Below are 23,995 nucleotides of genomic sequence, written 5' to 3' on the forward strand. Positions count from 1 at the left end.
CAAGTTTAGAAAATCCACAATTATTACTAGCTTATTTTGGTGATTTCAGCTATTTATAATGTAAGGGTTTAAATTCAAATAGTCTCAGTTTCCGAAACACAAGTGTATTCTTAGACTTTTTTTTTTACCTCAATGGAGAGCTTCGTTAAACGTTTCTTTTAGTTCAATAATATATTCAATAAATGTTTGGGAAGCTGGCTGATAAAGGTACATTTCAAAAAACCTAAAGTATAAAGCTAAATGTAAATGTTGGCTTTTGCACAGTCAAAGGTTAAAGTTATACTTGCTGGGCTAAGTTCGTAAGCATGTAGGTCTGATGTAGTCAGTAGTATGGTTCAGTTGTATTTCTTTATTTATTGTGTCACGAATATATAAATATTTTTAATTAATATTTATAAATAAATAAGGGAACTCTTGACCAATCTTCACTTTGATTTTCTTTTATTTTTATTCGAGTGTGTGTGTGAGTCGCCTTGAGGCGACTGTTGTCGTGATTTGGCGCTATATAATTAAAATTGAATTGAATTGAATTGAATTGATTAATTTTTCCTGCACAAGTCTTGCGAAAGCTGGTATTTTATTCTGAAAAATCTAAACAGGAAATATCCTCTTACTCCGTTGGCCGGGTGTAGGAGGGAGGGACGCTAGCAATCTGACAGGCAGCTAGCTACAGCAGAGTAACAGCCTGGCAATTACAGCGGCGACGTATCAGGAGAGGGTGGTTACCGAAACTAATCAAAGGGTCGTCCAGCACCTGAACCATCAATCGGGTTTATGAGTAAAGGCGATCAATCAGGCTGCCGTTAACCTTCGGAAGAAACGCTGAAGTGTAATTCACCGTCAACGGGTTTTTTCTTTTCTTTTTCTTGTTTTTACTTATTATCCGTGACAACATGGCTGAATGTAACGTTAGCATCGACCAGAATAAACTACCTGGAGTGAAAGAGGGTAATGTCCACATAACATGTTTCCTGGAAAAATATAAAGCAAGCTAGCTCTTAAACAGCCAGCCTGTTACGTTAGGATAACTCTAGCGAGGCTAATGTTAACCGAGTAAACGCAGGTGTTTATTTGTTTGTCTCATGCACTACGGCTAATGTGGCTCTTAGCACACTCTGCTAGTGGATGCTAGCACACTTACTGGTCTTTTCAGGCTGGAGTTAGATGGTCAGTCTGGGTGCAGGTGTCATCCAGACAGGTTTACAGCGGGAAACACCGTTTTATGTATTGTGTACATGTTGACACAGTGAGATCCTCCTCATATTAAACACAGTGCTGGGCTGGTGAAATGTGCTGTGTTTACATGACTTGTAACTTTGTCACCTGAGTTGATTTCCTGTTTTAAGGTATGTGGTCCAGCCAGAGTTTTGAACACGAGTTTTGTTTGTTGTTTTGTTTGTTGTTTTGCCCCCGGTCTCATATTCTCTGGTGCCATTTCCTCCTGCTTCTTATGACTGTTCAGAATATGACTCCCACGAGCTCTTTGCCACACAGACACCCAGAACTAGGTCTGCTATTGTTTGTGGATTTGAAAAGCAGAATGGAAACAGGGGTGTTTATATGGAAAAACATTCTGGATGGGATGCTTTGCTGGTGGGAAGGACCTGTTAGTGTGAAGCAGCTGCTGGGCAGGATGTTTGTTATTCTGGTCAGAGAGAGAAGAATCCTGCACTGCTTGTCTAGTCTGCATTGGGAAGGGATGGACTCTACAAAACTGCTGGAAAAGTTAGAAAACAGTAAAAACAACGAGGTGCAGAAATGAACTTGAAATATTTACTTATATTTAGATGTTCTTGTGGTTTATTAAACACAGAAGTGTCCATCTATTTGCATAGTGCACACATGTTAGACCTATTTTCTGTTTCAGGTCCTGAAATGAATGATGGTGTGAAAAGCTAAACCGTGAGTGCAGCTGTAACCCGTCTTTCACTTGAATTCCTCTGAAGTCTGTTTAAAAGCAACTGTTAAAGTAATGTTGACGCATAAAGCAGCAGCAGCCACGATACAATCTCTTTGCTAAGAAGATTAAGCATATGGTTGAGAAAATGCTCGGTGGAGGTGTCATCCTCCTTCAAAGCATCTGTCATCAGCCATCGTGCACAACAAGGCAGTCTGGATGATTCATCAAGTGTGTTTGCCTAATGGTGGTCGATTCCCTCCCAGCGATCTCTACAGTCACACAGTCACAGGCAGTTACTGGTTATTAATATTTCATGTGGATGATCTTTGGACTGTGAGCTTGGCAGGGGTGACCGTGTGTGGGTGAGGAAGAGAGCCCCACAAACTGATCGACACCGGTGAATATGTATGATGCCAGATTGCTTTGTTGAAGCGATCTGGTGGCAGCTCCACTCTGCTGAAGGCTTCGATGAAGCCATGACAGAATACTCTGTTTATATGATGCTATGGTACTGTTGCTAAGTAGGGGTAGTTAAGCTACGCTGACAGATCTTTTAAGTCCACATTCATGTTTAGCTGAGGTTGTGAGAAAGGCCTGAAACCGCCTCCTTAGTTCAGCTTAACAGGAAACCGTCTGCTGTTAAAGATCTGGAGCAAACGTGAAGAGACGCGAGCTGTGTGCGTCGTCGGATCAGGTGGATGTGTCGGGATGACGTTTGGTGCTGGGGGGGTTTCTGAGGAAGAAATCCCCACCTACTCCGTCAGCCTGTTGTTTTCAGGATGAATCTTTTGGCAGCACCAGTGATACCGAAACCAAGCCTGGAAAGTTTGCTCTCGATTTGTTGTGTAGATATGGAAAATGAGCAGTTCATATTTTTTTCTTTAAAAAAACATTTTTATTCTCTTCCTGCAGAGCTGAGATTGTGGCTGGTGGACTTTTAGTCTTTGTCCAGGCCTGAAAATGACAGGAAAAAAGTCCTGCGTCATAAAAACTCGGGTTAGATTCAGGTTAATCTTACTTTACTTACTGTAGCTTATTCAGCTATACACAAACACGTTTCGTTTTACTGTCTTTGGGATGTTTTCTGCTAGATGAGCAACTAAATGTTGCCTTTTGAATTGCACTTCAGGGCAGCAACAAAACGTTTTCTCACTTCTCAACTTAAAATAACTTGTCAAGATAAAAAACCCTGAGCGCTTTTTTAGTCTGAGTGCAGAGAGCAGAGCGCTTCCTCATTCACTTTCAGTTCATCTCAGATCCAAAAACAAATTCCAGAAGGTCAGACAGGAGCTAAAATCACTTTGTGTAACCAAGAATGATGTGCTCATTGTGCAGCGACGCACTCTGCTCAGCTTATCAGATTAAAAACAAAACACAGTTTTAGAAGTAGTTTCTCGGTCAAAGTAGTTTCTCAGTGTCGTGACACATTTGATTCCCTGTTGGTGGAATCCTGAAACTTCCGTCATGACTTTAAATTCATTTTTATTGTTTAAGCACATGTGGGAAGACGTGCCAGATGTTAAACGCAGGAAACCGCGAGAAGTCCGATTGACGTCTCTTCTTCCTCAAGCTTGTGTTTAACCTGTAGCATGGCTCTGTTTGAATACGTGGGGCTGTTTGGATGATTGTAACGTTTGCTACACTTTCCAGCACTTGTTTTTAAATGAAGCCTGTTTTTCTTCCTTTCTTTAGTGTGCCGAGACTTCGCCGTGCTGGAGGACCACTCCCTGGCCTATAACCTCCAGGAACAAGAAAGTAAGCATCTACACATTAGTCATGTTCGGGGTTGTTCTTCATCCTACTGCCTTAAGGATACCTTAAGGCAGTGGTTCTCATTCATTCTCACATTCAGCTTGACTCTTGATGAGTTTCTACTCCTGAGGAGCGTCACGGGTAAAACAAGCGTTTGACAAACAGAGGAGTGACTTCAGACGTTTGCTTTCCCTGACTGTGTTCAGGCAGACGAAAGCGTGGCTGCGTTATTCACGTGACAGAAGTCCACGTTTATACAGAGAAGTCTGTATGTGGAGAGTCTGTTTAACCCTTTAAAGCCGGTCGGAGAGAAACAAAAACGATTTTCAATTTTTTTGTAGTTTATTGCACTTTTTTGCAATTTATGTAATTACTATGCACTTAATGCAGACGTATTATTAAAATTTGGGCTATAATGGTTGTATTGATGTATAGCAACTTGAAATGCTCCCAAAAACGGCTCCACAGCATGTAAACATATAATATCAGCTCTGGCAGACTTGGTTCTATGGTAGGTCTTAAAGGGTTAAACACTTGGTGCCATTTATTATCGCACTGTTTTCTGCATTGGGCTTTTTCTGTAACTGCAGATTGTTCCTTTCCTAAATCATTTGGTATCACTTTGCTAAAAATCAAGCTTTGAATTATGTTTTATTTGTCGCAGTAAAAGCACGCACGCAGCCCGCAATGCTGCACTTTGCGTTTTGCAGGGCAGAGCGCGGCGTCGGTGGCTGCAGTCTGATTAAGCCCGTATAAACCCTGGTACACAATTAGTCGAGCCGTGGTGCGGGATGCCACAAAGCTCTGCATCAGAGCAGTGATGTGGCTTTTTTGTGTGCAGCAGCTGTAGCACAGAAAGCTCTGATTGTAGAGCTGAACACACTGCATCTGTGTCTCCTTTTACGCTAGCTGGTGCTTTAATGTGAGCACATGCAAGTAATTAGAGTCATTATAGAGGCTACGTCCCCTCGTTTTGTTTGTAATTGCATCAAGATAAGTTGTTGAGATCTCACATCAACGTCAGGTTCTTTCCGTGCATCAGAGACGAGCCGCTGCTGTATTATTGAGTCTGGTGAACCTTTGGTTTGCACTAAGTTTGGAGTGTGAGCCGAGAGAAGGCGCTGCTGTGGAGGACACTAGTTTGTCTGTCCGTTCCCTCCATTGTAAAACCATATAAAGGTAAATTCTGCCACGAGCTCTGCTAAATAAGAGGAAGGCAGATGTCATCCAGCCACGCCCTCAGTGCAGATTAGCTGTAATGAATGTGATTGTGCTGTAGGCTCGTTTCCATTTGCTCCTTTGTTGCCACAATAACTGATCAGGTTTGTGTTGACAGGATGTTCTTTCACCTTTGACCCTGGAAGTCAAAAGGGAGGATGCCATTTAATATATTTCATATGCAGCCCCCCCCCCCCCCCCCTTGTTTATTTTTTCATGGATGACATCAGCAGATGGCGTCTAAAAGAAGATTTTAAGCACATTGAGTTTGTTCGTGTGCAGCTGGCTTTTGTTTCCATTCACAATGTTGAGCTTGCAGAACAGCAAAGTGTCCAAATGTCACATGGACACATTTCTGCGAGGCCGTGTCAGCACTTGGCATCTTCTGTTTGCTTCTTTTCACCGTGCAGATTTCCACTCGAGTGTCTGATGTTGTCACAGCTCAGCGTTGTTTTCCTGGATGACCCGAGGCCTCTTCAGAGGTTTTATGAACAGATTTCACAAAGTCCGTTTCCTTGAAAGATGACTCCAGATTGCTGTTGACATGGCAAACATGGCAGTGGATAAATGTCCTTCATCTTACGGCGTGACTTCAGTTATACCTTCAGACTTGTTTTTTTTATGGGCTGTCCGCACGTGAAACATTAATCACAGCGTCATTCAAGAGAACCAAAAATCGATGTCAGTCCCTCGACTCTTTATCATGTTGGCACAGCTGTGACATGGTTTCCTGTTCCATCACAAACACAAACCTTATGGCGCTCCTCGCGTACAAATTGCCAAATGTAATTTTGTCCCGGATCAATAACAAAGTGAAACAGAACCGAGTGAGTGATGCGCTGCCTGCAAAGTGCTAGAAGTGCGTCAGCAAGCAGGATTTCTCATCTGTTATGGCCGACGACATGCCGTCACACAACCTTGGAAGCTGCCAACATTCGTTCCTCGGTGACTGAGCGCAGTCTGCTGAACAGCAGAGGCTGAAACGGCCTCGGCGTTTATCTCGTCCTCAGCCGATCATCTAAAGAGTAGTTAGTGCTCCTCAGACGCTGACGTGTAGATGTGCAAATGACCTCTGCTGTTCAGCATTCATTTGATCTCACTGATAGTAAAGCCTGTGTGTGTGTGTGTGTGTGTCAACAGTTGAGAGCCACTTGGCCTCCAATGTCTACAAGAGCCGTCTGGTGCAGAACGACTTGCAGGTGGCCAAGAAGCTCCAAGAGGAGGAGGATGAGAGGGCCAAGATGAAGACTCAGAAGGAGAACGTTGACATGTAGGTGTCCCTCACACGTCATACACACCTGTTAGATGTAAGCAGAGCAGGAATTACTGGAGATGTGGCTGATGGATCAGAAAAAGTCCAAATCAATAATGAAATTGAGCTTTGTGCTGATGAAAAGTCCTACTAGAGTCAGCAGTTGCATAAAAGCATGCGCCTGGTTATAGTTGTGTATCTGAGCGACATTTGTCCAGGTAGAAAAATAAGAATCTGCTGGTTTGGTTTTTGGAATAAAGCCCTCGCTGCACCTCGAGGACTTTTAAAGCCATCAGATTACTCAGCAGTACTCGCTGTGAGCGTTATTAGTTACTCTGATGATGGCATCTGTTTCCAATTAGTCTAATCTCATGTAATTACTCCCAAACCCCGTCCTCGGACAGATTTGTGCTTCAGCAGCGAGGTCAGCCAGCGCGGCGCTCTGGGTGACTCCTGAGTGATTATTCAGAGTAGCTTTAACACTGTTATTGTTATAAATAAGAAGATCCTGTCATTCAGTAGGCTTTCAATCTTGTTTTTGCCAAGGAGCAATCATGAGGTTCTGCTGACCAGCTGTTTCTCAGATTATTTAAGAGGACATGAGCCATGCATCAATGAGGCGTAGGGAGTAACAGACTTCTTAACAGGTCTGTGACATGTTATATGTGTGTTAGGAGACTCATGCTAACCTACAAAATGCTTTCAGTCTTTATCCTGCAGAAACATGCAGAAACAAACAGCATGAGCAGATCTTCAGTTGTTATGGAGTCTGTGGTGTCTTTGTCACCGCTGGTGTATAATTATGTTCTCCGAGGGGTTTGGGTTGCTTCCAACTGCACGTCCAAAGCAATGCAGCGCGTGCACTTACTAACCACAGTGGCCTGATGCAGAAACATAAATCTGGCTCCGCTGACCTGAACATAGCAGCTCTGTTGTCTCTCTGCTGCATCCCAAGTGTGCAAAAAGGCACTTGGAGTCTTTCTGTGCTCTGCAGTTTTAATCAACATAAAAGCGCTGACTCACAGAACCCACTTATTTTAAACACACATAAACATGGAGGGCTCGAGTAGATTGCTCTCCCTGGGTGCGAGGCCAGACGCCTCACCGATGCATGCAGGCTCACTGTCTATCCCACACTCGCCACTTAGACACGGGACTAAACAGCATCACTGCTTTCTCAGCACGCACTGTTTCAAGACGCTCGGGTGCAGCAGTTTGTTTACATGTGCCACTTTAATTCATCCTAACCACTCGGGTCAAATCCAGGTACGGCGTGGGTTGGATAAGCTCCTCCTCCTGTTAGTAAGATTTCACACTCAGGTGCGTCTGCACACACTGTAAGGATTTTCACACACCAGCCCTGCAGGCAGATGGTGTTTGTGACTAAATCGTGCAGCTTCAAAGATGAGTGAGCCCAGTGAGATCAGCGCTGCAGTAAGCTAAGATGCTCCTGCCTGAGGCGCTGACCATCATTCACAACATGCTGGATAACTTCAAAGCTGAGGCTTCGGGTGTTGACTTGAAACAGAATTACTGAGAAAATAAGTGACAAAAATCATTTTCAGTGTTGAAGTCAGTGAGGTTTTAAACCTTTATATACAACAATCTAACGTGTGTCGTAGCAGAGCCAGTTTCAGCACCGCTGCGTGAGTCTGTCGTCATAATGGAGACGTGAAAAGTGTAACAATGCTTATTTAACAAGTGTGTCAGTAGAAATATGCATCTTTAAGCTAAGCTGTTTAAAAATGTCCTTCCATTACATCCCTACTGTAACATTGTCCTGCTTCTTCTCTTCGTACATGCTTACAACACACGTGAACCTCAGTGAGCGCCAAGACAACGAGATCGCCCAGGAGATTCAGGAGGAACTGGTCCGACAGGCAGAGCGACAGCGACAGCAAGAAGAGAAAGATGCGGTGAGCAGCAGACCTGAGGGCAGCTTGTTTCTACCCCTCAGTCGTTTCTAGTCTTCCTGTTTTGGGCAGGTCATTCTTGTCCAATCATTGCGCCTTTCTTTCCACATTTATTTATTTATTTTTAAGTAATTAGGACCTTTTTTTTAACATTACAATGACGTTGTTGATAAATGGGAAAGCTGAGAAATCCTAGATTCTGTTTCCCAATCAGCAACACTGTTTGTTAGATTAGTCAGAGTGAGCTGACTTGGGTCAGATCGCCTCCTACGTGCTCCATAAGGTGTACGAAGCATGTGCTAATTGGCCTGAGAAGGAAAGAAATATGACCTTTGTCTAAGTGGGACGTTTCTATATTGATGCGGGACGCCGTGCTTACTGTTGCGTTGTTTTGTTGTAGGCCATCGCTCGTAAGCTGCAGGAGAAGGAGATGAAAGAGGACAGGAGGAGACATAAGCAGCTGGAAACGCGCTTTGATGAAGATCATGGAGGTGAGGAGAGCACCGCTGACTTATGGCTGTCGGAGCAAAGCTAGTTTTCTATCTGTAAAACGGCTGACCGTGGTATGAGCGGCCCTTTGGCGACAGTGGGAAGGAAAAACTCCCTTTGAACAGGAAGAAACCTCCAGCAGAACCAGGCTCAGGGAGGGGCGGGGCCATCTGCTGTGATTGGTTGGGGTGAGAGAAGGAAGACAGGATAAAGACATGCTGTGGAAGAGAGACAGAGGTTAATAACAGATATGATTCAATACAGAGAGGTCTGTTAATACATAGTGAGTGAGAAAGGTGACTGGAAAGGAAAAACTCAATGCATCATGGGAATCCCCCGGCAGCCTACATCTATTGCAGCATAACTAAGGGAGGATTCAGGGTCACCTGGTCCAGCCCTAACTATATGCTTTAGCAAAAAGGAAAGTTTTAAGCCTAATCTTAAAAGTAGAGATAGTGTCTGTCTCCTGAATCCAAACTGGAAGCTGGTTCCACAGAAGAGGGGCCTGAAAACTGAAGGCTCTGCCTCCCATTCTACTTTTAAATACTCTAGGAACAACAAGTAGGCCTGCAGAGCGAGAGCGAAGTGCTCTAATAGGGTGATATGGTACTACAAGGTCATTAAGATAAGATGGGGCCTGATTATTTAAGACCTTGTATGTGAGGAGCAGGATTTTGAATTCTGGATTTAACAGGAAGCCAAAACAGGAGAAATCTGCTCTCTCTTTCTAGTCCCTGTCAGGACTCTTGCTGCAGCATTTTGGATCAGCTGAAGGCTTTTCAGGGAGTTTTTTGGACATCCTGATAATAATGAATTACAGTCGTCCAGCCTGGAAGTAATAAATGCATGAACTAGTTTTTCAGCGTCACTCTGAGACAGGATATTTCTAATTTTAGAGATGTTGCACAAATGGAAGAACGCAGTCTTACATATTTGTTTAATATGTGCGTTGAAGGACATATCCTGGTCAAAAATGACTCCAAGGTTCCTCACAGTGTTACTGGAGGCCAAGGTAATGCCATCCAGAGTAAGAATCTGGTTAGATACCATATTTCTAAGCTTTTCAGGGCCGAGTACAATAACCTCAGTTTTATCTGAGTTAAGAAGCAGAAAGTTAGTGGCCATCCAAGACTTTATGTCTTTAAGACATTCCTGCAGTTTAACTAATTGGTGTGTGTTATCTGGCTTCATGGACAGATAGAGCTGGGTGTCATCTGCATAGCAGTGAAAATGTATGCTATGTCTTCTAATGATGCTGCCTAAGGGAAGCATGTATAATGTAAACAGAATTGGTCCTAGCACTGAACCCTGTGGAACTCCATAATTAACCTCAGTGTGTGAAGAGGACTCTCCATTTACATGCACAAACTGGAGTCTATTAGATAGATATGATACAAACCACTGCAGCACAGTACCTGTAATACCTACAGCATGTTCTGATCGCTCTAATAGGATATTATGGTCAACAGTATTGAACGCTGCACTGAGGTCTAGCAGGACAAGCACAGAGATGAGTCCACTGTCAGAGGCCATAAGAAGATCATTTGTAACCTTCACTAAAGCTGTTTCTGTGCTGTGATGAACTCTGAAACCTGACTGAAACTCTTCAATAAGCCTCTGCAGATGATCTGTTAGCTGTGAGAATTACTCTTTCAAGGATTAAAGAGTAATTCTCACAGCTTTTCACAGACTGCAGTAAGGCCACGGGAGATGATCGTTTGGTTTTGTCTCCAGCTTTGAGTGTGGAGGGCGTGTCTCTGACACTGATTGTTGCTGACTTGAAGATTTTGGATGCATTTATAAGCACATAATTAACCCTGAAGGAAGGCTTGTGTGTTCCTGCAGAGAAATAACTCGTCCTTTGACTCCCAGTGAAAAGCGCTGCTTGAGCCTTTTGTACCAGAGTTGGCATTTAGCAAATTAGGAGAGCAGTTTTAGATTTACTCCTGATGATGTATTTAAAAAAACATGTTTTTGGCGTTTTTGGGGGGGCTTCTAAAACGTGTTAGCAGCTCAGTGTCACAATCTTATGTTTCATGTTGAAAAATTGAAGCTTTGCTGCGAGTCCTAATCCAAACTGTCAGGCCATCGCGGTTGCTTCTGTGCCTGAAGCGTTGCGGCCGTTTCTTATTGCGTCTTGTTGAGGCATTAGTGCGGTCGCAGGTCTTAACCACAGTTGTGAGTGTGAGTGTGGGAGGAAGTAAACTTCCTGTTCCTAATAAAAGCTCAGCTTTTCTCTCTGCAGCTGCTAAATCGAATCTGACATGCTGACTTTGCCATTTCAACCCTTTTGGATGTTTTGTTTCTGAGATTGACTCATAACATGAAACCACTACAGTGGTGTCGCTGCTCACAGGAAGCAGAAGGAAAATCTCTTTTTCCTTGTAGTCAACAGAAAAAGTCAGTGTGGTTTTCTAGCAATTTGGTGCTCTGCAAAAACTCAACACACACAGTTTCTACTTAAAGTGCTCGTGAGTGATTTTTATCTCGTTTGTTCGTTTAAACTTCACAGAAGCTGATTTGAATAGTTTCCGTGTTTGTAGTCGCAGAGCCACCCTTTGTCGGCGCAGTCGGGCACGGGCGAGCCTCTCGCCGTCAGTCACCTGCTTCTTCTCTGTATCGACTGCAGACTGTGGGAACTTATGTAACTGCTCACCTGTAACGTCACCACTGGGTGTTTGCACCTGTGATGATGTCACACCAAAGCTTCCTCTCTCTCTGACATACAAAAACATTTTCTCGTCACAGAACAGCTGTCTGAATAAAAGCTGTGTAGAATAAAAGGTTAAAAATAGGAGAATATTTTATTTTTTAAAACGAGACGAGGTGAGCAAACAGCGAATGCCCGTGGGAGTCTGAGCAGGTATCAGGCTCTGCTTGCACCTCCCTGCTGCTGGTTGGGTAACTGGAATGCCATTGCACTGACTGGTAGTGCAGCGAGCACTGGCCTGAGCTTTGCTCCTCGCTGTGCGTTTCTTTTCATTTGTATTAGGGATGCACCGATACTGTAAAATGTGTGTGTACTCATACTCGTAAAAGTTAACCGATACCATGAACCGATACCAACTTATTTAATTAATCAGAGGGTGGCTGGTCATTTCTGTTGTAGTTTTTAGATTGGCCACTAGGGGGACATCCCACGCTAAACAGGCACAGGGTTAGGTGAGTGAGACTGGCGGCTCCAGATAAAAAAGAGAAACTGGAGGCTGCTGTAGCTAGGCTAAACAAAATGTCAGCAGTGTGGAACAGCCAACTTTAACTCAGGTTTTGGAAAAGCGATGAAAAATGTCAAGAGAAAATCCACGGGCAGTTAAAATAACAGAGGCTCTGACTCATTTTATCACTCTGGATGACCAGCCAATGCCGGCCGTGGAAAACAGGATTCAAATCAGCATACTCGAGCCGCGATATAAAGTTCCCAGCCGCCCACACATCAGGCAGATAATGGTGCCAAAACTTTCTAAAGAGGTAAAGACAAGCAGTGTGTGCGATGTCAGTCCTCGGTTTAACGGCACAGTGGACTGATGATCCACGGGCAGATGAGGAGTTCGTTCGTCAATGCCAAATACTTTAGTTATTTTGTTTGTTTGTTTACAATATGGACACTCTGCAATAATTTCAAAGTTTATTTTATTCCAAACAGAAGTGTTTATTTATTATTCTGAAAGCTCGAGACAGTGCCAATAGTTCAGTGATATTTTGTTAAATTACAATGTGGAGACTCTGCAATAATTTAACAGAAGTGCTTATTTTTCACTTGAAAGTTTTTTGTGGTCATTTTTATTAAGATTTTATTTTTTATCGACAGGGAATAAATAAAACCTGTCTTCCAATTCAGTGTGTGTGTGTGTGTGTGTGGTAGAAGTATCGGTTTTTGTACTCGGTATCGGCAAGTACTCAGATCCAAGTATCGGTATCGTATCGGTTTGAAAAAATTGGTATCGTTGCATCCCTAATTTGTATTCATTCAAACATTTCTCAGCCACGTGTCGACTCCCAACAAACGGGTTTTCTTAAAGGTGAACGTGCTCAGATCATCAGTTTGCTTCGTTGGTGTGTCTGCAGCATCTGTATTTAAAGCAGTGGTACGTGGAGTGCAATGAGTAGACTGTGGGGAAAGACTGGTTTTCATTTGTAACCATTTAAAAACATCACATACTGGTTGATGTCCCATCACGAGTCCTGAGTGCCTTTATCTGACAGCTGCTAACACAACAACTGGGGGACGTTTTGGGTCATTTGATGTCACCTTCTGCATTTCCTCTTTCTTCTAACCACTGCTCTCCTCACAGGTGCTGTATCTAACCCGGTGCTCACTAACTGTCTCGACTTGTATTACACCTGTCTGTTAACTTTCCCTGTTTTCATCAACCATCATCATCATCGTGCCTTCTCACTCTGCTTTGCTCAGCTGCAAGGAGACCTCTAGACTTGGACAAACCCAGACATCACACACCGACGTCCCCGGGGCGATACGATGTTCCGGTGAGCTCGCGTCGAGATTACTCTCCAGATTATAGTTCAACAGAACCTAAAAGGAGCAGACACCCAAAACTGGATGCTGCAGCACCCCGTGGTCGCTCCAGATACCCAGAGGGCTATCTGCTGGGAGAAGGAGGCCGTAGCAGGCACGCAGATCCTTTTCCTGAGCACCTGATGCACAACAGAGGCAAGACGGGGGACAGGTATCCAGAGCACGAGCCCTCGCAGACTGGCAGAGCCAGGGATTTGGGGTACGAGGACGCAGAGAGAGTGGTGAGGAGGAAAGAGAGACCAGCTAGACCACCTCCAGTACAAATCCCTAAAGAGAGGGACAAAACGGGGGTCAGAGACAGGCAGCCCGACCGAGACGGAGGCAGAGAACCGGAGTATGAGAGGTACACTGCAAGAGACCAGAGGAGGGACCGAGATCGGAGGAGGGACAGAGACCAGGACCTCAGGTGGGGAAGAGCAGAGGGGCGGGGCGGAGACAGAGGACGAAGTCTGGACAGAGAGCTAGAGGGACACGGACATCGAGACAAAGGAAGACAAAGAGCAAGAACCCGGAGCAGGGAGAGAGGACTCGAAGACGCCTTTGTGGAGCCGGCACACAGCCGGGACCGGCTGAGGGAAGGGAGGGCTTCCTGGGAGGGGCAAGAGGAGGATTCTGAGAGCAGGACCAGGGGACGGCACCGTGTCCAGTCCAGCCCCAATGAGCTGTTTGGAGGTCATAGGGTCGACGAAGGCAGAGGAGACGGCAGGGAGTTCTGGGACCTCCAGCAGGGGGAGGGTCGTGGCAGGGAGCGCAGTCATAGTCAACCCAGCGGAGAGACAGGTATCACCCCGAGCTCCCTCTGGGCTCTGCGGGGGGGTGTGGTGTGCTAAACCTTTCCTCTGTGGCAGTCTGAGGTGGTGGGTCAGTCTAACAGCAGTCGCTAACACACATTAGTTTCACTGTTTCAGGATCAGCGATGTTTGAGTCCAGTGATTCATTTCGCCTTGTGTGGAGTTTCTTATAGTCTCTGTGCTTGCAGTGAGGCGTGTGCTGTGTGCTTATGCTTGATGAGCTTTGATCAGCTCAAATGTCTCCTTGATGAAGGGCTTCAGAGCTGGTTGTGTGTTCTTGTCAATTGAAGCTAAACTTGACCATTTAACTGATCTGAGATCTGCCACAAACACAGCGAACAACACCAGTGGAGATGCGCTGCAGCCCTTTTCTTAAAGCTGTATTTAATCCAACTGCTGCTGAATGTATCTTTGTGTGAATGTGGCATCAAATTATTGATCATTCAACAAATGATTTTGATCCATAAATCATTTTAATTTATCAAGAAAAATGATGCGAACTTTACTTTATTCTGTAATTGTGTAAACTGCACCTTTAAGATGAGATTTCCTTTTGCTGAAACGAATCCTAATAAATAATCATCGCAGCCCTGCTCTGTTAGTCACGATTTGCCTTTTGCAGGTCGTATTGCGCACCGTGGTTCAGTAATGCCAGAGACTGAGTACGGACTGAGCGAGGCCACCAAGGGTTTGACCAAGCTCGATCTGCGCGAGCAAGAGCTGAAGGACCTGGAGGTGGCCAGGAAACTGCAGGAGGAGGAAATTAAGGTCATATTGTTGTCCATATGTGCACACACACCGTGACGTACAGGGAATGTCACTACCCGATCCGTACCGGAAACCCGATCGGTACCCCGCATGCGCAAATCTTACGTCACTTCTTCTCTTTGCCAACATTGCGACATTCAATATCTTTGAATGATACGGTTAGCGCCCAGTTAGCTCCTAGCATTTTTCAACAGCTCTGCCTCCTTTTCGACTACCGGGACATTTAAACAATGGATAATCCGTTTACAAACAAATTCATGCTTTTCTCCTCAACAGAGAGCGTTCCCCGATTGAACAACAGCGCCGTAAAATAAGAAGAATGGCGCCTAATTACAGAGTTAATAATATTGACTTAGCAATGTGTCACGTGAAGATTCATCAGCCAGATGAAGTGTTTACTGACAATTGACAGTGATAGCAGACATCATCATAACTATTCCAACAATCCTCTCCACACAGACAAGCATAAACACACTCGACTATCACTAAATCAAATTTAACACACGTTTGTAATGACGCCAATTCAGTTTACAATACGGTTCATTCGCTCGGTCAGCAGGTGGCAGTATCCTCGTACACTGGGGAGTAAACTGCCATTAAACGAACAGAAGAAGAAGAAAACATCTGCACATGCGCAGTACGGATCGGGGAGTCCCGATCCGTAACTATCTTTTTATTTTTCGTTTTTGTCTACATTGTACTGAAATGCTTCATTATTGCAAACATTTTAAGATATACTTATTATTCTAAACATTTTAACAGATACTCTGACCCATAACTATCGTAAAATGCTACGACCGGAAGTAGACACCTTTCGCGCATGCGGGGTACCGATCGGGTTTCCGGTACGGATCGGGTAGTGACAGGGAACAATCACATTAGCTTATAGTTGGTAAACAGTGTGAGCAAAGAGCAAAGTTAAAGGTCTGTTGGTTGAGTTTCTCAGGTTTTGATTGTAAAGAAATGAATGACAGTAAAGCATTTGACTCTGTTATCAAATAAAGAACTTTAAGCCTTGATGTCAAAAACCAAACAAAGTGTTTTTCTTGTGTTTCCAACATTACGAATCATCAGCCTGTGTGAGAATAACTTTTCTCTGGTTTCAGGCGAGCCAGGTGCACGTGCGTGCAGCCCAGGTGGCACAAGATGAGGTGAGTGTGGAAACTCCTCCAACATGGGATAAATGTTAGGTGCAAAGATGCTCTGCAGCACTGGAGGTGTCGCTTCGGCTGATCCGTGTGAACCAGGTGTTCTGATGACATCTGGGACGCTTGTGTAGTTACGTCATGTGACATGTAGGACGTATTGTGGGGTAAATGACCGAGTCGCCTCGCTTTGCCAGGAAATCGCCCGCCTGCTGATGGAGCAGGAGAAGAAGGAGTACAGGAAGAATCGCGAATGGGAGAAAGAGAAGGAGCGGGAGAGGCTGGCCATGGAAAGGATGGCAGTGGAGAGGAGGCGGCAGGAGGGAGACTCCAGGGTAATTTTCCATGACTGCATATTTTTAACATGCCTGCTCTTTCCATATAAAACTGTTTTTCCTCTGTGGGACGAGAACCATAATTTCTGTTGGTTTCCAGCCAAATTCCGAGGATGTTGTCCGGCCCAGGACACGAGAGGAGTACGAGTACCAAAGGCAAAAGAACTACAAGCCTCCGAGGTACACGGCTTCACCAGGAGAAATGTCCAGTCGGTAAAGAAGCAGGAATGTATTAATAAATGTTTTGCACGTGTGTTTCAGGCCTCCACAGCCGCGCACACACGACTATGAGAATGTCAGTCCTGGCTACGTCTACCCAGATCACCCTGCTGCCCCTCGCGCTCCGGCCAGACCCGATCCAACTTACAGAGGTGAATGAAAACCTGAACAAGGCAGCAACACTGTGGTGTTTTTGCACTTTGGTCTGCCCGATGCTAACAGCCGCGTCTCGTCAGAAATCCCAGCGTTCCTGGCTGCGTATGTTCTGGAAACATCAGTCTAGATCAGGGCTGTCAAACTCAACACTGGCTCAAAGTTTAACTAAACATACTAGTAATACTACAGTTTTTGTTTATTTGTTTTATTTATAGAGCACGTTTCAAAACCAGGGCTGTGCCAAAGTGCTTCACAGAATCAATTAAGTGCAATTACAGATATACTGACAGGTGGGAGACATAACTATGTAATATACACCAGGCACAAGCTGAAGGCTAACCACTATAAGCTTCAATCAGAGCAGATAAAACACAGGACCATTACAAACGCGCAGATGTAGGTTGAGATTATTCCAGAGGTGCGATTGAGGCGAATGCTCGTCACCTCTGGTGTTGAGCTGAGATCTAGATCAACCAGCAGCATTTGGCCTGCTGATCTAAGCGCTCCCCCAGGGGTATAAAAGCTGAGGAGATCAGTAAGGTAGCTGGGTGTGGTGTTATTTATGATTTTAAAATCAATGTGATATTTAATGGGAAGCCAGTGCAGGTCAGAAAGAACTGGATTATAGACTCAAACCTACAGTCCCGTTTTGATCGAGCTGCAGTGAACGAGGATGGAGACCAGTGTAAAGGCAGTTACAGTAAACTAATCTGGAGGTAACAAAGGCACGGATACGTTTCTCCAGGTCCTGGCGTGGTATGTAGGGCTTGGCCTTAGAGATGAGACGTAGTTGATAGAAACTGGATTTAACTACCGAGGAAACATGTTTGTCCAGCTTAAAGGAACAAGACAACAGCCAGGTATCAGAGTCAGCAAAGGGCCCAAATATATCACTGAGTTCAGCCTGACTGTCGACGATTATAATTTCAGTCTTATCATTGAGAATGAGGGGATTGCTCAGCAGCCAGTTTTTAACTTCATTCATACAATTGCAGAAGTGTTGCGACGACGACGTGACATCCTCAGCCGGTTCAAAATAGATTTGAATGTCATCCACATAAACATGAAAAGTAATATTGTATTTTTCAAGGATTCGGCCCAAGAGTAACAAGTATAAAGAGAACAGCACAGGACCCAGCACAGAGCCCAGGGGGACACCAGAGGTGACAGGAGGAGGAGCAGGTATCCATGGTGACAGAAAAGGACCTTTCTGAGGGATTTAAACCAGCTAAGGGCCTGTGATGCCCACCTTAAGCCTCATTAAAAGGACATTATGGTCCACCAAAAGCAGAGGACAAGTCGAGCAAAGCTAAGACCGCAGGGCGCCTGAGTCAGCGACTGAGAGACGATCAGTAAAGACTCTCAGTAATGCCGTTTCCGTGCTGAAGCTTAAACCCGACTGAAACTTTCCCCGATGTTGTTTGCATTCAAACAAGCTTGAAGTTGGGAACAAACAAAAAGTTTACTTGATTACTTTGGTGCTGTGTGATTGGTCACTTATCAGCAGGAAAAAAACAGTTAAAAGTCTAAAGTTTACATTTTTCATTGCTGTCCAGATGTCCAGTCTTTACTGGACCCCGGGCCTCATCGTTGACATCATCAATGTTAAAATGAACATCTTCATTTCTTTCAAATGTCTAAATAGGAACATCTACCTTTATTTTCTTAGCACTGCCTGCATGAACACGTGAGAGTGCTGAAGCTGTTTAGTTCGACCAAAGCTGGTTTCTCCTCACTCATATTAATAAACTCCTGAACTCTACCTTGGAGAACTTGAGTTCATAAACTCTGCAGCATAGATTGCACCACAGTAGGGCCACGATTAGTCAGCTAGCCACGATTAGTCAGCTAGTCACGATTAGTCAGCTAGTCACGATTAGTCAGCTAGTCACGATTAGTCGACTGTCAGTGGTTTTTGCAGCGCTACACTGCAGTACGTGGAGCTCATTTTCTGTGTCTTCCATCTCTTTCAGGTGCCTATCACAAGCGGTGACTCAGGCTCTCGGCCGTGTGCACACATGCTGTCAGTCCTCCTGTGTGTGTGTTTCTTTTATTTTCACCCGTTCGCTCTGTTGGACAGAGTTGGCAGTGGGATTTATTTTTTTTAAATATCCTCCAGAGTTGAGGAAGTGGATGTGTGAGTGAAATACACTCGTCTTTGTTTTAATGATTTGTAAAATGTGATTGCATATTTCTTTAAACTGGTGACATTAAGCCAAAAGAAATCTCCCATGATTCTTTGCTGTGTAAATGAAGGACCCGCCCCCCTGCTGTGGTCATTGTGTGCCATCAAAGGGCTTAAAGCCTCTGCTGGATGTAACTGTCCGAGTTCCTCGACTCTTCATGGGCCTGTCTGGTCCACTGTGGCTGTTCCAGTGTCTTAGATACCACCGTGGCAGCTTCTTTGTTACAGCGCGCTGCACCGCTGTTCTCGCCGTGCAGCGAGGCCCTGTGAGGGCTGCCCATGTGCCACACAGCCTTTGACTCTGAAGGGGATGCATTATGTTTTGTTTTATTTGCTGTAATTATAAAGAAATAAGCCTTGATTTCGGTGCTGGTAGCTCTGGCTTTCATGTTTCCCACCTTGTTCCAGCGCAGACGAGGTGGAGCTTCGCGGCGATCCGTGGACGTCGATCAGCTCGATGTGTTTTTGGTTTTTTTTGCTTTTTTTTTTTTCCACTTAACCCGTCTTTCTTAAATTGTAGTGGTTTGACTGTATATGACTCACTGTTTCTATGTGCATGCTTACTGAGAGTGTACAGATGTGTACATGCATTTCAGCTCTATCAATATTAACTGGCTCCCTCTTTATTATCAGAAAGGGCTAAAGCTGCAAACAGCCAATAATAATCTCTGTAGAAACTAAATATGTGCTCATATACTGCTGTACAGTATTTCTGCCAATATTTCATGAGCTTGTCATTTCCAGCTGGCCCATAAAGGAACCAAATGAAATGCATGTATGTTGCCTGAGTTCGTGCTCAGATGCTGTTTAAATCTGCGTTCTTGTTTTTTACATCGTCAGACCAAATCATGTGGAAACTTCGGTTCTCCCTCCATGAAACCTTGTATCCTGCTCGTTGTCTTTATTGAGAAAGGGCGCTTTATATTTATTTTTGTAAATTTATTTTTTCCTCACATTGTTTCCTCAGTTTTCATCGACCAAGCTTCCCCGCTGTCACTTCCAGGACTTTCCGGTCTCGTACTTCCTGCTTGCAGGAAGGAGATAATCTAGTGTTTTGTTATATTTCTTCAGGTCCTGATATTTTTGGTTATGAGAGGAAAAAACGGATAATGAAGAGCACATTGCTGAAATGTTTGATTACCACATGATTCACTCATTGAGCATTTGGTGCTGCGTGGAGTTTTTGCTTTGTGATAAATGTTGCTGAAATGATAAATCTGCAGAACAAGCGCCTGTGCTGTGAGCAGAAGCTGTTTCCTCTCGTGGTGCGTTGAACAAACATGCAGTCGCTGAATTACAGTTTGTGCTACGTGCTGTTGACAGGATGAGAAATGTGCCATACACGTGTTGTTTTTCAGGGACTTTACAAATTGGAGGGATTAAAAGTTGTGGTTGTAGCGGAGCTAGCGCCCACTGTGGTGGGTCTCCCTAATTTATTCTTTGATGAGAGCGCCACCTAGTGGACGTGCTTCCAGTTGGTGAGGGTGCAGATCACAGTGATGTGTATTTGTGTATGTTGTGCTTCAGATATGACTTTACTTTCATGTGTTGTCTGTTTTCTTTGGTCGATTGCATAAAGCCCTAAATCAATCATGAATCAACATGTTGGACTTTAAGTAAAATGAATTTAAGTTGCTTCTACTTGTAGCATCTCAAAATGTAATAAATTGCATCAGCATTTACACCATGAATATGTGTTTGTGAAGCTGTAGTCTCACCTGACATGCCCACCTCATCCCACAGCTTTAGTCATTGATAAGAATACAGGGGGGGGGGGGGTTAGTGTTAAAGGTCACATTAGTTTATTGGTCAAGATATTCAGTGACCTTAGTTTCACTCCTCTCTGCTCACGACGACCTGCAGTCACCCCCGCTGAGGCCCTCCTGATCTGGAAGAACCCGTAATGCAGAACGTTTGAAGCCTTAAGTGACCTCTGACCCCGTGGCACATGTAACCACAGAGTTACCTGTAGTACAGGTTTAAAAAGAAACTGCTCAAAGCTTCTGGATTTTTGAGTCCTCTTGAAAACCTTAGACTTCAAGAAACCACCAAAAAAAGTCAGTTTGAACTGTGAGTGTTCGTATCACTCCTCAAGTTTAAAGTGTCATTTAGGTGATTTCAGCCAAGCTAAAGGAAAGGAAGACAGAATAGCAGGAAGTGCTGCTTTATTTGTGTTGCTGCACAGGGAAACAAGCAGTCATTTTCCTTTCATCATGTTAAAGTCATGTGCTCAGTGTGCGATAACATCCTTGTGTTTAGTGTCAGCAGCAGGTACCTTTTATTGTCAGAGTTTTAATTAAATTCTGCTACTCTCAAAAGTACAGTCACACCCTTCCTCTGAGAGCAGAGCTGGTTCACCAACATACCTGAAATACTGAAGGTTAGTCTGCAAGTGGTAACACCACTGCCATGCCCTCCGTGGGATATGTCACAACTGAACTACTGGAAGCTACACCTGAATAGCCAGAAACGCGGCTGCTGCTGTGAACCTGTGATCGGCTTCAGTTTGGGCAGTAAGGAAACGCTCAAGTCCTCTGGAGAGCAGACTCTGCGTGGAGAGCAGACTCTGCGTGGACAGCAGACTCTGCGTGGACAGCAGACTCTGCGTGGACAGCAGACTCTGCGTGGACAGCAGACTCTGCGTGGACAGCAGACGCATGAGGAGGTCAGGCCCACCAGCATGCAGCTGTTGTAGTGCTGCTTTAATACAAATCAAATGATACACTGATGTTGACTCTGCTCGTGTAACAGTGACGCTGAAACAGTTCAATTATGCAGCCCAGATTTAACACAGATGATTCACAGAAACCACGCGGCCGGCAGCCCTGCGCTGAAGGCCGGGGTGGGAAGTTACACACACGACCAGAAACAATGACTGAAATTTTTTGAGCACAGAAATTCCCAGGCAAAGTTTCCAGCTGTGCGGATAACACAAGTTCTGCAGGCGGGAGTCTCTGCGGATAGAGGCTGGGTGCTCCTCCTGTACCTGCTGGAGCTCACAAGTGCGGGCCGAGCTGTGTGCGGGCCTGCCGAGCTGTGGGTACCTGGTTAATGATACCGAGCACTGCGGGTCGCGCTGATAATAGCAGGTCAGCCGGACGCAACAGGTGATTTTGATTGTCTGGGGGGTTTTACCTGGAAACTGGGGAGGAAAAAACACGATCACATACATCCTGATCAGCAAGGCAGTTAAATGGTTATCATAACTGCGCGAACAAAACAGCAGCACGGTGTGTGTTTACAGGTAAACGAGCTCACCTGTCCGGCGTGCAGGCTCAGCGGATCACTCGCGTTCAGCTCCTCTCAGAATGATGAAGAAGCGGGTTTACTGCGAGGACTTTTCCGTGCCTCACCTGGCAGGTAGAAAGGTGAATGCAGCTGTCTATCTACTGGAGCACGCCGTGTTCAGACACGAAGACACACCCACTCATGAGAGAGAGAGAGTCACCGCCTTCTTACATTTCTGTCAATCCAGATTAGAGACGATATTAAAGAGTAAATCATCTCAGGAGAGAATAAACATTGTTTCCTCTCATGACTCGTTGATGTGAGTCTGTAAAAGTCATCTTTAATCTAATTCACTGCATGTTTTAGTTTGTGTGCTCGTCCTCGTGGAGCCTGGGGCGCATCTGCAGGAAAAACCGGTAGAGGTTGTCAGAGAACTATTCTGTTAAGCCTCCCGAGCCAAGCCTCAGAGAGACAAAGAAATCCCAGCTCTGCTTTTATGAGAGGTCAGGCCAGAAGTTACAAAATGTGAAGTGAAAGAAAGAAAGGATTATTATTATCGTTACTTTTACACCCTTTGGCTTGGTGTATATAAGCATGTTGGGGATTGAAGGCCGGCTGGATGAGGGCTGCATTTAATGTGAACATACAGTAATAATGTTTTTATGCCAACAATCACTCCTATTGCAGCATTGCATCAGCTGAGTTGCTTCTAGTGCCCCACCCGCAGCTAGAAACGAAGAAAAATCATTATTTACAATCAGGATCATCAAATCTGCCACTTGGAGAACAAAGCTCATCATCTATCACGACTTTTTCCAGAAACGCAGTTCTTAATCTGTAACGGCAGCGACGTGTTTGGTCTAGATTTGGACTCATGGATAATGTTTATCTTTTTCAAACAACCCTGACTCACAATCATCACAGTCCCACTGGCGGTCATGTCAAAGCTGTAGAAAGTGCTCAGCGCCTAAATGCTGACAGAAGTAAACCTTCTCATGTAAAATAAAAGAATTACAGGCCGTTTGGCCCGAGGCGCTCTGTGCTGTGCCTGGTGCAGGAATGACATCCGACTGGTTTGAAGCAGCAGCTAGGCCCATCTACGGAGGGAGTCTCTGCTGAATGCATGCCAGGGCAGTCCTCCAAGTGTTAGAGCATGCACTAAAGAACACACACGTACTGAATTTGTTTCGCCACACTGACCAGGACGCTGAACAATTGGATATGCACAGAATAACAAAAAGTGCGTCATATTTATGGAAGTCAAGCTAAAAACCGAGTGAACCAATATAGCAACTGCACATGTAAGATCTGCAGCCTGAGCGGATATCAGCAGCATGGGGGGGATTTCTGGCAGGTTGTTGCTGTCCGTGTGTGAAACAGTCACTGCGTAAAAGAGGCCTTCTCTTCGTTTCTAAACATTTCCTACTAGCGGGGAGATCTGCTCCGTTCAAATAAAAGCTATTGTCTGCATGTTATGAGAGGACCCCGAGGAATTTAACTAACAATGAAGTGAAGGGCACATTTATAAGGGGGAAACCTGGACCATCTTTAAGGGAAACCATGTGTCCCTCTGAATTACATCAGTGCTTCCCAGCTGGTGGACATGAGAAGATTCACTGTCGTTCGTTTGTTGAACTGTTTTATGAAGCCCAGCTTTCTAACATAACCAATAAGCAATGAGAGCACGTGCGCACATAGCGTTAATGTTTCAAGCCAGAGACAAGTTATGAGCAATGAATTATTTGTGGGCCAAATAAAGTTTTGATCAATTAATTTTTGTCGTTTGGCTTTATTGCGTAAATATTCTTTTGATTGAACAAAGAAAAACTTCATGGACTGGAGCCAACATGTGCCACACCAAACCTTAGCACTGAATCAGCCAGTGGAATGTGCGCATAATGCACGTGGTTCGCTCCGGTGTGTGTGTGTGTGTGTGTGTGGAGGGGGGGGGTATACATAAATACGAACATGTCCGGTGATTACCGGGGGTCACCCTGTAAACCCGCAAACCTCAGTCTCACTGAGTTCTCGGTGCCTCCTGCACCTTGTCTTGCTCAGTGATGCCACTAGATGGCGTCTCACTCACATACTGTGGCCTGATTTTGAGCGT

General features: G+C 44.8%; 1 protein-coding gene and 1 long non-coding RNA gene across 4 annotated transcripts; one reads left to right on the forward strand and one right to left on the reverse strand.

Annotated features, from left to right (window-relative positions):
- Positions 1–596: 596 nt before the first annotated feature.
- On the forward strand, positions 597–20,348 carry ccdc50a (coiled-coil domain containing 50a). 3 transcript variants are annotated; one of them, XM_085152180.1, is made up of 12 exons: positions 666–948; positions 3,593–3,655; positions 6,011–6,140; positions 7,948–8,038; positions 8,436–8,526; positions 12,936–13,838; positions 14,472–14,617; positions 15,724–15,768; positions 15,960–16,097; positions 16,198–16,277; positions 16,359–16,468; positions 18,446–20,348. In XM_085152180.1, exons 1-12 carry the CDS (start codon positions 894–896, stop codon positions 18,463–18,465), a joined length of 1,872 nt encoding a protein of 623 aa, XP_085008306.1. In that variant the 5' UTR covers positions 666–893; the 3' UTR covers positions 18,466–20,348. The 3 variants fall into 3 exon arrangements, 2 of the variants coding, with proteins under 2 accessions (XP_085008307.1, XP_085008306.1); XR_014872489.1 differs by lacking the exons at positions 15,960–16,097; positions 16,198–16,277; positions 16,359–16,468; positions 18,446–20,348 and adding an exon at positions 15,478–15,656 and having other exon boundaries at positions 597–948; positions 14,472–14,654; positions 15,692–15,773; XM_085152181.1 differs by lacking the exons at positions 15,724–15,768; positions 15,960–16,097; positions 16,198–16,277; positions 16,359–16,468; positions 18,446–20,348 and adding an exon at positions 15,478–15,717 and having other exon boundaries at positions 597–948; positions 14,472–14,654.
- Positions 18,567–22,951, reverse strand: LOC146490579 (uncharacterized). Its single transcript, XR_014872491.1, has 2 exons — positions 21,916–22,951; positions 18,567–21,799 (listed from the first exon to the last, which is right to left on the reverse strand). It is a non-coding gene; the product is annotated as an uncharacterized LOC146490579 (long non-coding RNA).
- Between the last annotated feature and the right edge of the window lie 1,044 nt (positions 22,952–23,995).

Source organism: Neolamprologus multifasciatus, chromosome 23, assembly GCF_963576455.1.
Source record: "Neolamprologus multifasciatus chromosome 23, fNeoMul1.2, whole genome shotgun sequence".
NCBI classification, from domain to species: Eukaryota; Metazoa; Chordata; class Actinopteri; order Cichliformes; family Cichlidae; genus Neolamprologus; species Neolamprologus multifasciatus.

Excerpts from the sequence above, each read along its gene's own strand:
- ccdc50a (XM_085152180.1), top strand. The coding sequence starts at position 894 with ATGGCTGAATGTAACGTTAGCATCGACCAGAATAAACTACCTGGAGTG. Across the intron at positions 3,656-6,010 it reads TAACCTCCAGGAACAAGAAA|TTGAGAGCCACTTGGCCTCC; the intron begins GTAAGCATCTAC and ends GTGTGTCAACAG. Across the intron at positions 6,141-7,947 it reads CAGAAGGAGAACGTTGACAT|TGAGCGCCAAGACAACGAGA; the intron begins GTAGGTGTCCCT and ends CGTGAACCTCAG.